Source organism: Neopsephotus bourkii, unplaced genomic scaffold (genome assembly GCF_033783945.1).
Source record: "Neopsephotus bourkii isolate Nb327-2 ecotype Australia unplaced genomic scaffold, CSIRO-AGI_Nbou_v1 NB_1433, whole genome shotgun sequence".
Lineage (NCBI taxonomy): Eukaryota > Metazoa > Chordata > Aves > Psittaciformes > Psittacidae > Neopsephotus > Neopsephotus bourkii.
The window spans coordinates 5,447,310-5,462,730 of NW_026901910.1; the positions used below are offsets into that span (position 1 = coordinate 5,447,310).

The 15,421-nt window shown below is 50.3% G+C and overlaps 1 protein-coding gene across 2 annotated transcripts in view; it reads left to right on the top strand.

Moving 5' to 3' along the window:
- Nucleotides 1-15,421, top strand: part of LOC133220459 (protein CEPU-1) — a 333,868-nt gene that overhangs the window by 5,697 nt on the left and 312,750 nt on the right. Inside the window, exon 1 of one of the 2 annotated variants that reach the window (XM_061368610.1) lies at nucleotides 2,439-2,665. The exons of the other annotated variant lie outside the window; for it this stretch is intronic. Coding sequence (XP_061224594.1) covers nucleotides 2,590-2,665 — 76 coding nt within the window. The 5' untranslated portion in view covers nucleotides 2,439-2,589. Of the gene's footprint in view, nucleotides 1-2,438; nucleotides 2,666-15,421 lie in introns of those variants that run through there. 2 annotated transcript variants of the gene reach the window in all.

Here is a 15,421-nt window from a genome sequence, read left to right on the forward strand (position 1 = left end):
TGTTTAACACCAACTCTACTTGTGATTTCCAATGAATAACTTCTTCCCCCCCATCCCATGTCCCTATCTCAGGAGTGCAGCACTGTTATCTCTATCTCCATATCACATAGGTATGGATGAGCGTAATGGATATATTAGGCATCTATTGCAAGGCGTTCTGTTGAACATCACCTGCTGTTCAACATGAAAAGTTGATGTTCCACAAAGCCACAAGCCGAAGGCTCCTTTAGAGCCGTTCTGGTGCAGCGGGTAAATAGACGTGCTCGGAACAAGCAGCGTGTGAATTAATAATGCATAGAGTAAATCTGGAGGAGAAGCAGCCTCTGCATAGGGCCTGCTTACAAGCTGCTCCCTGCTTAGGCAAATAGACAGGGAAGTTGTGTTTTTTAAAGCATAATGGGTAGGTCATAAACCAAACTAACCTAATGGACCGTTTCCAGCTGCTGTAAGTACAGGAGCTGGCTCATCACGCTGGGAAGTGTTGCAGAAGGTGGGCAAAGCTGCTACATGGCATCTTGTGTTAGCATGGGTGAGTTGTGTTGGTGGAAGCAGTGGAGGGGAGGAGATGATGCGATGGAGGGAGGAATCCTTACCCCTTAGCAAGGATTTCTCCATCCAAAAGGTATTGATTGAGCCATGGGTTCCTCCCTGGCTGCTGGCTTTGGACAAGAGGATGGTGATTGTCAGTCCTGTGGATGGGGTTTGAACAGAGGGGCTGGGGCTTGTAGGTTGTCACCTTTCTTGGGCAGAATGGCTGGCCTGGATCTGAGTCATTGTCTCTGGGTGGCAGCGATAGAGGGGAGGGAAGAACACAGCTGGATTGCCATGGGTTTGCAGCCAAGTCTCTTTCTGAATTGCAAAGTGAACAGCTCAGATTTTGGAAGCCTCTGAGGAGAAATGCTTACAAAACCAAGGCAAGTTCCTTCTTTTATCCCTTGTCACTTTTTGCTGCCTATAATGTTGTTCTAAGGGGCTGTGACTCACCTGGAGCAACAAAATGAGACATTTTTACCACTAATGAAAATAATGAATATTTAACAAGCTACTATTGATGTAGGTGGTGTCAAAAAGGAGGCTTGGGGTTCAGTGCCTTCAGTATTCCCCATGTGGGACAAAGGCTGAAAACTGAAGGTTGAGAACCTGAGGACCCTTTCTGTGTAGCTATGTCGATGACATCAGGTTTAGGTGATGTGGGTTTAGGTATACTGAGGTGGAGAAAGGTCCATCCTGCTTCCATGTTTGTTAAATAGGGACTGGAATCTGGCTTGTGGCAATGGGAGCTGGGTTAACAGGAGGATGCTCAAAATGAAGGAGGGTGCAAGTGTCCCTGGAACTGGTCTTGGAGGGAGGTATTGGGGAAGAGTGGTTATAACACAGAGAAAAAGCCTTGGTCTGGAATGAAAGTAGGGGCTTGGAGCAACCTGCTCTAGTGGGACATATCCCTGCCCATGGCAAGGATTGGAACTGGATGAGCTTTAAGGTTCCTGCCAACCCAAACCAGGCTGGGATTGATTTCTGTGGCAAACTGAAGAGTTATTCCCTATTAAATTTGCTTTTAGAGCAATTTCCATATGGGATTAGCCCTGTAGGAGGAAGGAGGCTTGTTCAGGCATCCCCCAAAAGCGGAGGGTGCTCTTCAGCCTTTGAGGAAAGGCAGGTGGTGCAAAGAAGAGGAAGTGGTGGTGTGGAGGGGGTCCTCCTTCCCAGGATCCTGCAGGTGGGGAAACTGAGTCACAGACTTGATGCAGTCAACCCCATTTCCCTGGTGGGGAAGGACAGTGCCATTATAGGGGGTGGTAAAGATGCTGTGGGGAAGGAGAGGATGCTGAGGGGGGGTTATGTGTGTGGATGCTGGAGGGTTGTGCCCCTCAGTGAGGATGCTGGGGGGGGGTCTTGTGAAGGATGTGCAGATGCCAGTGTCCATGTGTGGGATGCTGAAGGGGAGTGTGGACGCCAGAAGAGGGTACCAATAGGGATGTGCAGGATACCGAAGGGGGGGTACCCGCAGGGATGTGTATGGTGTCAGCCCGGGGGTGCGGATACCCCGAGGGGGGTACCAACGGGGATGTACTGGATGCAGGGAGGGGGGGGTACCAACGGGGATGTGTATGATGCCGAGGGCGGGTTGCGGATGCCCTGAAGGGGATACCAATAGGGATGTGCAGGATGGAGGGGGGGGTGTGAGGGGGTGCGGATGCCGGGGCGGGGGGGGCCCGCAGCCAATGAGTGCTGCGCAGGGGAGGGCTGCCTGCGCGGCCGGCGGCGTGGTGCAGCCGGGCGGCGTGTGCGGGCCGGAGCGGCGGGCACGGCAGCGCCTGTCCCTCGCACCTTGCAACCCCTTCCGACCCCCTTTCCCCCCCCTCCCCTTTTTATTTTCTTTTTCTTTCCCTCCCCCACCCTGCGGTGCCTTTTTTTTTTTCTTTTCCTCTCTTTTTTTTTTTTTTTTTTTCCCCTATCCCTTGCCTCCCCTCCCTTTTTCCCCCTTTTTCCTGCGCTTTGCTCCGGGAAAACGCTGGATTTTAAACCTCTCCCCGCCAGGCAGTGAGCGGGAGGGGAGGGGGGAAGAGGAAAAGAAACCCGCAGCGAAACATGGCCCAGGCGAAAATGCACCACCCGGTCTCCTGGGTGCTCCTGGCCGGGATGGCTGCACTCCTCCTTTCCCAAGGTAGGGAATGATGCTGCGGGGATGCGGGTGCACCCTCCGGGGGGTGCTGGGGGTGATGGTGATGGAGTCCCCACCGATGCTAAGCTGGGGGGGGTACAATGCGGGCTCCACACGGCGGCATCTCCCGATCCCTGCTCCATCCTCCCGGTGCGATGGGTTGCGGGGAGGGGGGGGAACTTCTTCCATGTCGCAGCATTCCCCGTCCTGATGTGTTTTGGGGGAGGGTTTGTACCGGCCGACTTTATCGCGACTTAGTTGGTGCAGGAATGCATCCAACAGGCTGGGGGAAGTTGGGGGTCGGGGTCCCTCTGTGTTATGTCCCCCCCACCCCCGGCTTTGCTTTTCCAGACCCGCCTGCAAGGTCGTCCCAAAAACTCGGTGCAGCCTCGGCTTCTGTTGGGTTGGGGAGTTGGGAAGCGCCTATCCCGGACGGGCAGGGCTGCGTCCCCCCCGGAACGGTGCTTTAGAGGGGGGGTGCAAGGAAAAAGAGCAAGAAGCAAGGGGAGAAGAGTGGGGGAGAAGGAGGAGGCAGGAGCCAGCCCCATCTGGCCGGGAGCGCCGAGCCTGTCAGCTTGCGTTAGTCTCCTCGCAGCCATCTGGAGGGGCTGTGGGAGCGGGGTTACCTCCGGGGGAGGCGAAGGGGGGGCCGCATCCTGCCCCCGGGTCTCATCCTGCCTTGGGCTGCATCCTGCGGAGCCGGGGGATGCGCTGCGCGGAGCCGGGGATGCAGCATCCCCCTCTGCGGGGCGTTCCGGATGGGGAGCGGGGATGGAGGTACCCCGGGGGGGGATGCAGATACATGGAGGGTACCTCCATCCCGCTGGGAAAAGGAAAGCAGCCGGCGCCGGCTGCCCCGGTGCCCACCGAGGGATGGGATCTGGGTACCCACATACCCGATAGAGCCCTGGTTAAATGCATTCTGACCCTGCAGGACCCCTGGTGGGGTGCAGAGCCCCTGGCTGGGGACTGGGGAGCACTGGTGGAGCGGGGGGCTCAAACTTCTCCTCCCGGGCACACTGGGCCCGCTCTTGCAGAGAGCCACCGGTGCCGTATCGACCGGCGCGGGCTGCTTAGCATGCACAGCACACGCCACGGCATCGCTCCTCTTTGCCTTCCTCCTTCTCCCCCTCCTCAGGCTCCTTCTCCCAGGCTTGATGCTTCCCACTCGGGATGCTGGCATCCCTACATCTCAAGGGGGTGCCCAGGGATGGGAGCCCAGGATGGGCTCCTAAGAGTGGGGTGAAGCTGCCCTTCTCCTCCTCATTTCTCCTGGCCAGGATTTCTGCTTCATTTATTTGATTATTTTCCTTTAATGCTTGCTTTTGGCTCCTCATTTGGCTCCCTTGCAGTCTTATGCCTTGCTTCTGGTCATCTTTCCTGCTTTTCCTTTCCCTTTTCCCATCAGAAGCTTACAGATCAGGAAGTAGTGGGTATCTCCTTTGCTATTCTCCTAGGTAGCAAAGGAGAGCAATGTGCTGCCTCCCCAAGCAGTAACCCCCCTGAGCCCCTTGCATTGCAGCATCCTGTGGGTGCCAGAAGTCCCTAAGTCACTGCTGGGATGGTGAAAAACAGGGAGCAGCATTTCACTGAGGTCTGGAGGGGACCCAGGGCAGAACCATGGGATGCTGGGCCAAGGATTACACAGGGAAGCGAAAAGTTGGGACCTTTCTGGGTTGGGAGCTGGGAATGCTGTGCTGTCAGATGCAAGGAGACCCCCTGGGAGGTTTAATGGCATGATTGCATCTAAAAGTCATTTAGAAAGACAAAACCATGCAGCAAAAGCTTTCAAGAGGAGTTTTGAGCTCTTGGCGGGCCTTCAGCCCCGAAGGTGTAATGTAGGTATGCCAAATACCAGCATCATTTCGCTGCTGCTTCCTGAGCTCCTGTGCTATTCCCGGTGATTCTTGGAATTCCAAACTCTATCCATGCCTCTTGGCACACCCAAGCGGAGCTGCCTTGTGTGGCTCTGACCAGGGAACGTTCTTGTCTTGCAAGGAAAAGTGGTTTGCACAGATCTCCTCCAAAGAGCTTGAGCGATGTGTGCTGCCCTCTGCAGCGCTTTGTCAATGCTCTAGGGCATTTACCTGTTTACAGCCAAGCAAACAGTGAGCAAAGTGGTTTGTGAGGGTGCTTGAGAGGAAAGCGGAGCCTGAAGTGGGATAATTCCTAAGTGCTCGACCATCTGCATTTGTGCAAACAGCCAGAGGTCCTCCAAGGTTTGCAGTTTCGCTGTTGGCTTTATGGAAAGGTGCCTATTTGTCTCTCTGAAACAGGAGTTACTGGGTGTCATGGCCATGAGGAAGGAGGCCTCCAAGCCCTGCAGGGTCCAGAGTGGTTTTGTGCTTGGTGATGCTCCTGTTCCCAAGGGAGCTGTTGGGTTTTGGGTGTAGGTGTTGGAGGTCAAGGCCGAGCATGCTGCATCTCCATGGGAATGAGATGCGGGCGCTCATTACTTCATAGGCAAGGCAGAGCCAGCTGAAAGTCCTGCATGAGGAAAGGAGCTGGGAAAGGCTGCAGAGGGCTGGGATAGCCTCAAGGCATCGGGAATTGAGTGGCTGTTGGGCAACACAGCTCTCATTGTGTTTGCTGTGTGAGTTCTAAATAGCGGTGATGAATATCTACAGTCTTTTTAAAAGACCCAGCTCCAGCATTTTCTCACCCCTCTTCCCATCTTTCAAAGCAGGGAGATGCTCTGGTGTGGTCCCAGTGTCCCTGACTTGGATTTCTTGAGGAAGAGGAAGGCTTGGGCAAAAATCCCACCCCAGCACTTGGGGAGTGGAAGAGAGAAGCAAACTCTTCACTCAACCATGCGTAAAAGGATTAACCAGGCTAAAAGGTCATAGAAGATTTAGCTGGGCCTTTAGCATCAGTAAGCCAAGAATGATGGGAATTTGATTTACAAATTAGCATAAAGACCTTATTCTAATAAGCATACAAGCTGAAATAGGTATGTAAAATAGTAGCATATGTCAACAGCTTCCGCAGAGCCTTCCTCATCCCAAAGAATGATTTGCTCCATCACTGTGGCTGCGTTGCAGATAACTCCCACACCGAAACATGGGCTGCGTGTGATGAAAAGGCTGGATGTGGCCTCGGAGACACATCCATGCCTGGTTGATTCCCTTTGGGAAGGGCAGGATGGAGGAACACCGCCTGCATCCAGGCTTTGCATCCCTGGAGGACTTAGTTTGGGTTGGGTTTGGGAGGGGAAGCCCTGTGGCAGTTTGTGCAAGGAGGTGATTGTGCTAATGGATGTGGCTAAGAGAAATTATGTGTATCGACATCTTCCTGTGAATACCCAGATTTATTGTTCCCTGAGAAAAATAGTAGCTGGGGCTTCGTGGTGGTTAATAGTTACTGTGCAGGTCAATAAAATGTGATATTCACCCCAACAGCAGCAAATAGCTGTTTAATAGGGAATAACAGTAATAATCAATAGCTACATGATTAGATAACCCAGTTATATGTAGTACATAAAAGGAGGGGAATGCGTTCTCCTTACTCACATCTGTCATGGTGGTTGATGTTAAATGGAGCTCTATGCAGGTAGCCAGGACCTCTGGGAATCACATCTTTAAGACTCAGAGGGGTAAAGAGGTACCCAAGCAGACCTTTCCCATGGGAAAGGTGCTTTAGGGAGTGGGATGGAGCCCAAGACGCTGGATTGACGCTTGGGATCTTTGCTTGATGGCTTTGTGGTGGGTGCTTGGTGCAGTGTTGCTCCTTCTGAGGGAACAACCCTCATTCCCCTCCTTCCTCCTTCATTCCCTCCTTTCCCCCTCTCCTTTCCTGGGAGCATCCCTCCTTTTTCTTTCTCCTTTCCTGGGAGCATCATTTTGCTTCCTTCTGCAGGAGCATCCCTCTCCTTCCTTCCTTCCCCAAGAGCATCCTTGCTTCCTTTCCCAGGAGCATACCTCCTTCCCTGGGATTATCCCTCTGCTGATCTGCTCATGCAGTAATGGAATGGCAGAACATAGTGAGGAGCTGTTCTGTGTATTGGAGAGATCTCCAGAGAGTTGTCACTTGTAATGAGGTACCTTATAGCATGGTGTGATGGGGGAACCATGTACCGGAGTCATGTTCTATCTCCAATAGCTTTAGGAGCCCCAGCTGTGGAATAGGGATGTGTGAGGTCCCATGTGCTATGCATTTTGGGATGTGGTTGCTTACTGTTCTTGGAATGCCAACATGAAGATGGTGGTGGTGGTTATCTACAGTGGGATCCGTGAGGAGGAGGCAGTGAAGCAGACCTGGGATGTGTGGCCAATGAGGTTTGGGACTGATCAACCATTCCCACAGTTGGGATGGGACTCAAGGACCAGTCAAGATGAGGTGAATATGAGTTTGACAAGCAGATAAGATGAGCTGTGAGCTTGGAAAGAAACTCCTGCTAAAACTACTGAAGCATCATAGGGACCATCCCAGTTTACAAGAGTTGGTGGTGCTGGATGCTCTGGAAGCTGCAGCCCATTTTGGGATGTCCTAGTGCTTAGCAAAAGCTACTTTTCCTTTATCCATGTAGGTATTTTGACCATCATTCTAACTCTGGCTTGTGCTTCCCCTGTTTTCCTCATTTCTGCCCTGATTTAAGCATGAGATGAGCCCATTCAATAGTGCAGGTGTCCTCTTCGTGTATCTCTCTTGCAGCTTTTGCTTAAAACCATCCATATTGTGATTCCCCCTCCCCTGATTTTATTGATTCCCTATGGGTTAAGAATTGATGAGTTGACAGATGGAGGTCAAGTTAGCAAGCAGGACTTGCTGTTTGCTGTGTTAAACCAAGGGTGGAGGGAAGAGCTCAAAAGCCTGCTTCCCAAGCAACTCAGCCAGCAAAGGTGGGCTCCAAAATGGGGAGCATCATCATGAGCATCCCAGAAAACCTCTCTTTCCTTCCCAAACTTCAACAGTGGAAGGAAAGGCTGAAATTCTCTTTGCTTGCTCCCCAGTTGAAGGGATGCTGTACTAGAGAAAAGGTTTAAAGTGTAAATCTGCTTCTTTTCAGTGTTCCTGGTAGTGCTCCTTTGATGCAGGGTTGCAAATCTCCCACTAGACTCAGTGGGAACCAAACACGATCTGTCTCGGATATTCATGGCAAAGGCATTGCAGTTGCCTTGGAGCTGTAACTTGGACTTGGAGTTGAGCTCTTGGTTTCAAACAAGGGCTCAAACAAGCAAGGAGCCAGATTTTGGGCTTCTGTAATGGAAATCCAAGCCACGCTGCTGTCTGCCACCCCTGCACGTGGGTCTGTCCATGCTTTGATAGGCAAACCCTGCCCCAGATTGCAGCCTGTCACTGCATCCCCTGGGACACCCAGGGACCTCCAACCCTTTTGGGGTGCTGCTGGACCCTCCTGGCATCATGCACCCAGTGCTCCCCAGCTTGGAGCTGTGCTGCTAGCCTGGAGGAGCTCTGCACATCCCTCCTCCTTCCCCAAGCATACACCTTGCTCTTGGTTAATAATAAATCAGAGGTGCTGCCTTTACTGTGCTGTTAGCTCCCGCCAGGAAGACTCACATGGATTTTTGATGCTCTTACAGTTAATATGTCCAATGCTGAAAGCTGTTGTAAATTAATTGACCCCTTGACCCCCTTGTCCTGTTGACTGTTCCCACTAAAGACAGTGTTTGGTTCTTGGCATCCTCCCCCCGCTCTTTTCCTTCCTTTGACTTATCCACCTCCTGCATGCTTGGCTTACTAATCAGGGGGAGCTGAAACATTCCCTCTGAGCAGCCCAGGAATGCTTTGGAGCAGCCACACAGGAAAACCAGGGTCCAAGGGACCCGATGTGTATAGGTTGCTGGTGATGGGAGTATTCCCTTTAAAGAACTGGGTTTATGGAAGCTGGCTCAGCATCCTCCTCATTCCCATGGGGATGGGGACAGAGAGATGTAGCTGCTGCCAGGTTACAAAGTCATGATGCAGCACGGAGAACCTTCTGGAGATGGGATAATCCCAGCATCAGCGGGGAGAAAGGGTGCTGAGCACCCTGTGTGAGGGCATCTGCGTGCACCCAGTGAGATACAGCTTATCCCTCATCCTTGTATTTGGAGCTGTGGTGCATTTGGCTTCCAAGCAGGATACAAGCAAATGCTCAGCAGGGATTTGGTTAGGAGGAGTGGAAAGAGATGCTATGGGCTGGAGTTCCTGGCATGGGAGTCCTGAGTTCACATCCTTTGCTTGTTCTACAGTGATTTGGCATTGTTGGAATGGGGGTTCTGAATTCACATCCTTTGCTTGTTCTACAGTGATTTGGCATTGTTGGAATGGGGGTTCTGAATTCACATCCTTTGCTTGTTCTGCAGTGATTTGGCCTTGTTGAGTGGTCCTTCTTCCTCACTTCTTCATGCATTCTGTAAGGACACCAGCAATCTTTCCCCTCTGTCTGGTGTAACTACCCTGGATTTGCCTTGAAACCAGGGTTTTCCTCTTCCCAGCTATGTGAATGTACACTGTTAAGCATGGGGAAACCTGATTTAGGTTGCAAAGAGGTTTGTGAATCCCAAACGCTTGGCCCGTGTGGGAAGGAAATACTGTGGGAAATTGAAATGAAGCAGAGCAGGGTTTGATTTCTTTATTCCAAAATGGAATAAACCAGACTGATTCCACATTGCCAGTGCGAGGGAATTCTGGGGAAAGCAGGGGTTGATATTTGAAGTCTTTTTTGCTCTGATTCAGAGCTTTACGTACCAAGTTGTGAAGTGATTTCAAACAGCAGAAAGAGGCGATCGGAAGGCTGCATTCCAGCAATATCAAAAGAGCCTGGAATCTCGAGCCTTGCTCCATTTTTTTCCCTGTTATTTCTTCAAAACAGCCCCTCTGCTAATGTTTTGCTTTAGCCACAAACTGCATTCTCAATGTAAAGAACCAGTTTGAAAGCCAAATGTGACCCGCCTCATTGGAAGCGTGACAAGCACTTGAAGCGAAGCAAGGTTCATTAATACTGTAATATTAGCTCCATGTTTAAGTAGGTTTTTCTCTCTTGTAGGAGTTATCTGGTGAATAACACTGAGTTTCTGGGTTGGTTTGGTTGTTGTGTGAGCTTTTATTCTCTTTCTGCAGGACAGATGGTATTTATAGATCACAGGGTGTCTGTGTTGGACCTTATTTGTCTGCAAAGTCAATCCCCAAAGCCAGCACCGGGGTTTTTGAGAGCTGGCCAAGGCACAGGAGAGCAGTAGGGCTGCCTGGCAAGAGGTGAACTTGGATTTAGCATGAGTGACATCTCTTTTAATGAAGCCCTTTCTGGAACAAGGCTGGCAAGGAATGGGATCCATCAGAAGCCAGGACAGTGGTGAAGCCAAAAGCCATGTTGTCATTGAAGACAACATTTAAGATAGTTGTATTATTTATTGTTTGTATTTTTTTGTGCTGCTTTTCTGCCCGTCAACGCTTCTCATTGTATGTTTTGGGCTTCAAAACCTGACATCACATTAGCAGCCAGCTCCAAAGCCCCCAAATAATGCATAAACTACGATTATTCCTTCTGATCCACTTGTGTTTATGTAAATGGCTGGAAAAGCGGTTTTCAGCTTATTTCAGAAGCTTAAGGGATTCATACCAAGCCTATTATTGAAAAATCAGAAAGTGAAAAGCAACTTCTGAGACAAGGAATTAGCAACTCAATGGCAACGCATGTACCGCGGGTGGGATGCGGCTCTATCGCAGATGGGAATTCCCTCGGGATTCAACAGGGAAACTCGTGGCAACAGGTTGTTGGGCTTTGCAGGGAGGGAGGACTCGAAGGAGGTTTTTGTTTGATCCAGAGGGATGGTGAGAGCTGGAAGGAGGGAGCTGTGATACAAACCATCAATGGTGGTGGGTACGAGGAGCATCGCTGGGTGCTCCAAGTGATGCTCCTTGCATGACTCCGGCTCTGTATCCCTTGCATGCATTGGCAACATGCTGGGAAGGGGCTGCGAGCACCCATATGTCCCCAGTGTGCCTATTCTTCCTCTATGCAAGCCTTTTCTCACAGTGCTGAGAGAGATGGGACCAGATGTGGAGCCTTTTCCCTGCATTCGAGATGGGACCAGACGTGGATCCTCCTTGCGGCACTGGCCCCTTCCAGCCAGCCCCACTGCATCTCATCCCTCCTCTCCTGCTGCTTTCCCCCCCTACCCCCAGTTCGGTCCTTTTCCCCTTTCCTTATGTTAATTTCCCACCTGAGCACCAAGTACTTTATAAATAGCAAATCTGAAATGAATTTCCTAGCAGCAATCATTATCTCCCTCGACAGCCATTAAACATTCACACAAGCAGAGCAAAATGACAAAGGGGATTGATTTTTACAGTGTGTTGGGGGGAGGTAGGAGAAAGGGAATATGTTGACAAGGCTTTTTTCCCCCCCCTCTCTCCACTCTCCCTTCTCATGTTAGAGCCTCAATCTTGAGGAATTCAGAAGCACCCAGCGACTCCTTCGTGGGGTTGGGTTGGAATGGGATGGAAAAGAGCAAAATTGGGAATGAATAAACATAGATTAAAGAGTACAACACCTAAAATAAAGCCCTATTTCTGCCTTCTTCAGCCATTGCCAGCCTCGCTCCAATCTGTTGGCTGCGTGTGACTGGTAAACATGAAGTTAGTTCCACGGCCCCGGCTGTTGAGATGAATATGTCAGAGTTAATGCCTCTGAAGATGGAGAGGTTGGAAAGGGGGGGGCCCAATCTCTGCAGCCTTCTCAGAATGAATGTGTTGATGCAATAGTTGGGAGCTGGCGAGCTGCTGCCGTACGAGGCAGCTGTAGCTGAAAATTTCACTTTGATTTCAATTTTCATATTTGTCAGCAATAATTAGATTCAAGAAATGTTTTTTTGCCGCTGTTCTCAAATACTAATAAGTAGGAGCCTTTGTAGTATGGCTAATGGAGTCCTTTTTTTTTTTCCTAGTGGGCTAGAAAAATTCCATTAAAGGGAAAAGTCATACTATATTACCATGCTTCAACATGCAGCGAGTCTGCTGCCACAGGAATAGCTGCACTGGGAAGCAGTGGTCCTCGCTTCCAGGGATGCTACGTGTCAATGGGGCTGGTGTGCTACTGGTGTGATTCCATAGGGATGGAGGGGCATCTCGGGCAGGGAGTAACGCTCTTTGGGGTGCCTGGAGGCTTTTGAAGTGCTTGGAAGATGGAATGGTTTGGGTTGAAGGCACCTTAAAGCTCATCCAGTCCCAACCCCTGCCATGGGCAGGGACACCTTCCACTAGAGCAGGTTGCTCCAAGCCCCTGTGTCCAACCTAGCCTTGAATACTTCCATGGATGGTGCATCCATGGGATTTTGCAGGGGTAGCCTGGCTCTTGCTTGCTTTGACAATCGGGGGTTTTGTGATGTTGCAAATAAATGGGTTTTAAAGCCTTGCATCAATTGGAGATCCCCACTTGCTGGCTCTGCTGAAGACAGAAAGCCCCTTCTCTTCGCTGCTGCTTGGATTTCCTTGACTGCACGTGCCAGGTTTTATCCCAGAGCAATGCCAGGAAGGAAAGTGATATTAAATCTGCTAGTGATGTGCACAGCAAATGGGGGAAGCTCTAAGTTGTGTCATTTTCCAGTTACTTCAGCCTATTAAGCAAACAAAAGCACTTGTGGAGTGAGAAATGGAAATGGCCAATGCAGCCCGATTAATCCTGGATGTACAATTCCATTAATAAGCCAGCTTTTAATAGGTGGCTCTTTCCAGGAGCTGCTGGGACAAAGAATTGATGTATTCACTGTAATTGTATTGCAACTAATAGGATATGAAGAAAATTGTATGGAGAAACTGTTCCTTCGCCACCATTTTCCAATCAGTTGAAATTATGCTTCCCCCTGGAAGAGCCCAGCAAAGTAATGATACTTAAATGTGAATAGAAACAGGGAGAGTTTCAGTTTTTGGGGAGGAGTTTTTGCTTGGGCTTTTGCTTTCCCATAGAATGGGGAAAAAAGCCAAACTAGCAGCTAGCACAAGTGCCAGTGGAAATAGGGAAAGGCTGGATACTGGGATGCAGCTGCCAATGCAGAGAGCTATATGAGACCTGGAAGCCTCCACCATCCTTCCTGAGAGTGAAGGGGGGGCTTTCTGGGTGCCCAAACCACGGGGCTGCCCCTCTGGCTTCTCATCCAGAGCCTTTTGTGCTGCCTATTGGCAGCAAGAGGAGCCTTCACCCTCTGCAGTCGATGCGGTCCATGGGAGAGCTCATTAAGGAGGCTGAGGTCCTCGCTCCATTCATCTCCTGTATTTATTCAGAGCCGTGATCCCAGGGCTCTGACAGTTTGCTGATACTCTCTTTGCAGTGAGCTCCTGTTTTCATACCTCCTCATTTGTGGAGCAAATGTGGCTGTGACTCCGAGTCCCTGTGGTATTGAGAGAGGGTTTGGGGCTTTTAGCAATGAGCATCTCTCCAAGGGCTCTTGCAAAGAGCACAGTGATGCTGTTGGTACAGCAATCCAGGCAGGTTGGGTGGCGCAGCACATCCCAGGTAATTCACGTCTCCCATCATATCAATGCAGTTGTGGAATAATGCCTATTAAAGGAAAAGAAGCATTAACTCCAAGAGCTGAGTGTTTCAAAACACAGGCAGGCCCCTGAGTATTGCAGCTATTCCTTTGCTAATGGGCTGGGGAATTTGGAGAAGTTTGCAGCTACTTTTTGTCTGTTCATCACCGCTGGATCGGGGTTGTTTGTTTTCCACTTCTCCTCCCTATTTGTATGCATGCTCTGACCCTTCTTTGGTAGCAGGCTAGAGAGTAAATATAAAGGGGAGGGAAAAAGAAGGAGGGGGGGGGAAAGGCAAGCCAAGGCACAGTTCAGCTCAAATCCCAGGGGAAACAGATGTGATTGCCTTACAGAATGGCTCCAATAAGGCCAGAAAGGAATATTGCTTTTATAGCTTTTGGGATATAAAACATTTAGAAAATGTGATTGACTGGCAAAGCCTAATTTATCACTTACCCATTTCTCCCTCCATCTTCCCATACACCCAAACACGCTCCGATGGCCTCATGGCTGCATCTTTGCTCTCTCCTGCTTGTAACACACATGCAAACCCCTGTCTCTTTGCACACTGAGCTGTGTGTGCACACACGGACACGTGTTCCCCTGTGCTCCTTGTCCCTGCGCCTTGTGTCATGGATTTATCATCATTCCACTAAGCACTCAAACTCCTGTGGCTATTTATAATTAATGCTCAGAAACCTGCCAATCCATTTAATGACACCAGGAGGTCACGGCCTCCCTTATAGCTTCCCATTAATCATCATTAGAACAGTTCTGGGGTTTTTACATTCTTTTTAAATGTTAATTCACCTTTATAATGCTCCTTTCAGCGCTGACTGTAAAGGGAGACTCTGTAGTGACTGCAGACTGTCTTGCAAGTGTTGTGCAGGTGAAAGGCGCAGTGGGACAATTGCACTTGATAAAGTCTCTTGGATGACTCCCGCTGGAATGAATTACACTCACAAACTCGGTGAGATGGGTTTTCTTCACTGCCCTCTGCTGCCGGCTCCTCGCAGCGATGCTGGCACAGCTCCATCCAGCTCTTGGGTACCACTGAGACCCTCTCCATCACTCTCTACCTGCAAAGACCCACACTATGCTGGGCATCACACAGTTTCCAGCGGGGAATAAGCTCAGGATGCTGGAGCAGAGCTTGACAGGGCCATGTGTGCTCTCATATGTCTTTACCAGGAAAACTTGCTTTGGGATAAGGTGGGATTGTGCATCGCTTGGTTCTATCAGGTTGTGGTTATCGCATCCCTTCCACATCTTCGTTGAGGTGGAGCATCAAACTCATCCCTCGTGAAGATTAGCAGAAATCCCAGTTCACAGCAGTGAATCCATCTCCTCTTTCTTTCCACCACTCTGGAAGAGGGGAAACTCCAATCCCCACGTCCCAAGGCACCTGCTGTCACCGTCACAGCCCCAGGCAGCACAGCAGAGGGGGTTTAGCAGAGATGTCAAGCAGCAGCTTGGGGGAAGGAAAGCTCCGGGTGCAGTCTGGTAGCTTTTGGCAAGCAACAGCTCCTCTTAAACAGCCCTCTCCTGGCTTGCTGTTGGAAGCAGTCGTCCTCTCTTCAAAGTCAATCTGCGCTTGCTATTAGTGGGAACGGATCCAAAGTGGCGCGTGCCTCATCTGGAATCTGGTTTTGATCCCTGTTGGGTGGAAGCAGGACCCTGGTGTGGTGGAGCGTGGTTTAGCTGCAAGGCTCAATACTTATCCAAACAGAGCTCCTGGAGACTTATAACCTGCAAAGCATCCTCTGACTCTTGATGGTGATGGTGCATTGCTGAGCAAGATGGGAAGCACTCGCTGACCCGTGTGGGATTGGGATGGGGGTAGGTTCTCTCTGAAGGGTGAAGAAGGATCACTCCTGCTCCTCTGGGGACTTGTGGTCTTGGTGAAAGCCAAACCCAGCCCCGTTTCTCTGAGTAAATACGCCAGCAGCATTTGGCTTAATGAACTGTGGCTTTTAATAAATGGCTCTTATCTTGCTGGAGTGCTGCTAAATTGTCAGGATTTAAAATTAGCCTAATAGATTTGTGGGCGATGTTTTATTCACTGGTTAGTTAGAAAGAGGCAGAGGAAAGGGGGAGAGATGGCTCCACCCTTTTTCTCCCTGAATTATACAAGAGTTAGTTATTTGTTTGGGCCGAAGGGGAAATGTTCGGGATTAATGTGTGATGCCTCAGCACCTGACTTAATGAGAATTTAGAGACCTATCCCCAACTGAGAGTCTCCAATTCATCACTTGCTGGCCCCTTTGCTTCACTGTCCCTGGAATATAG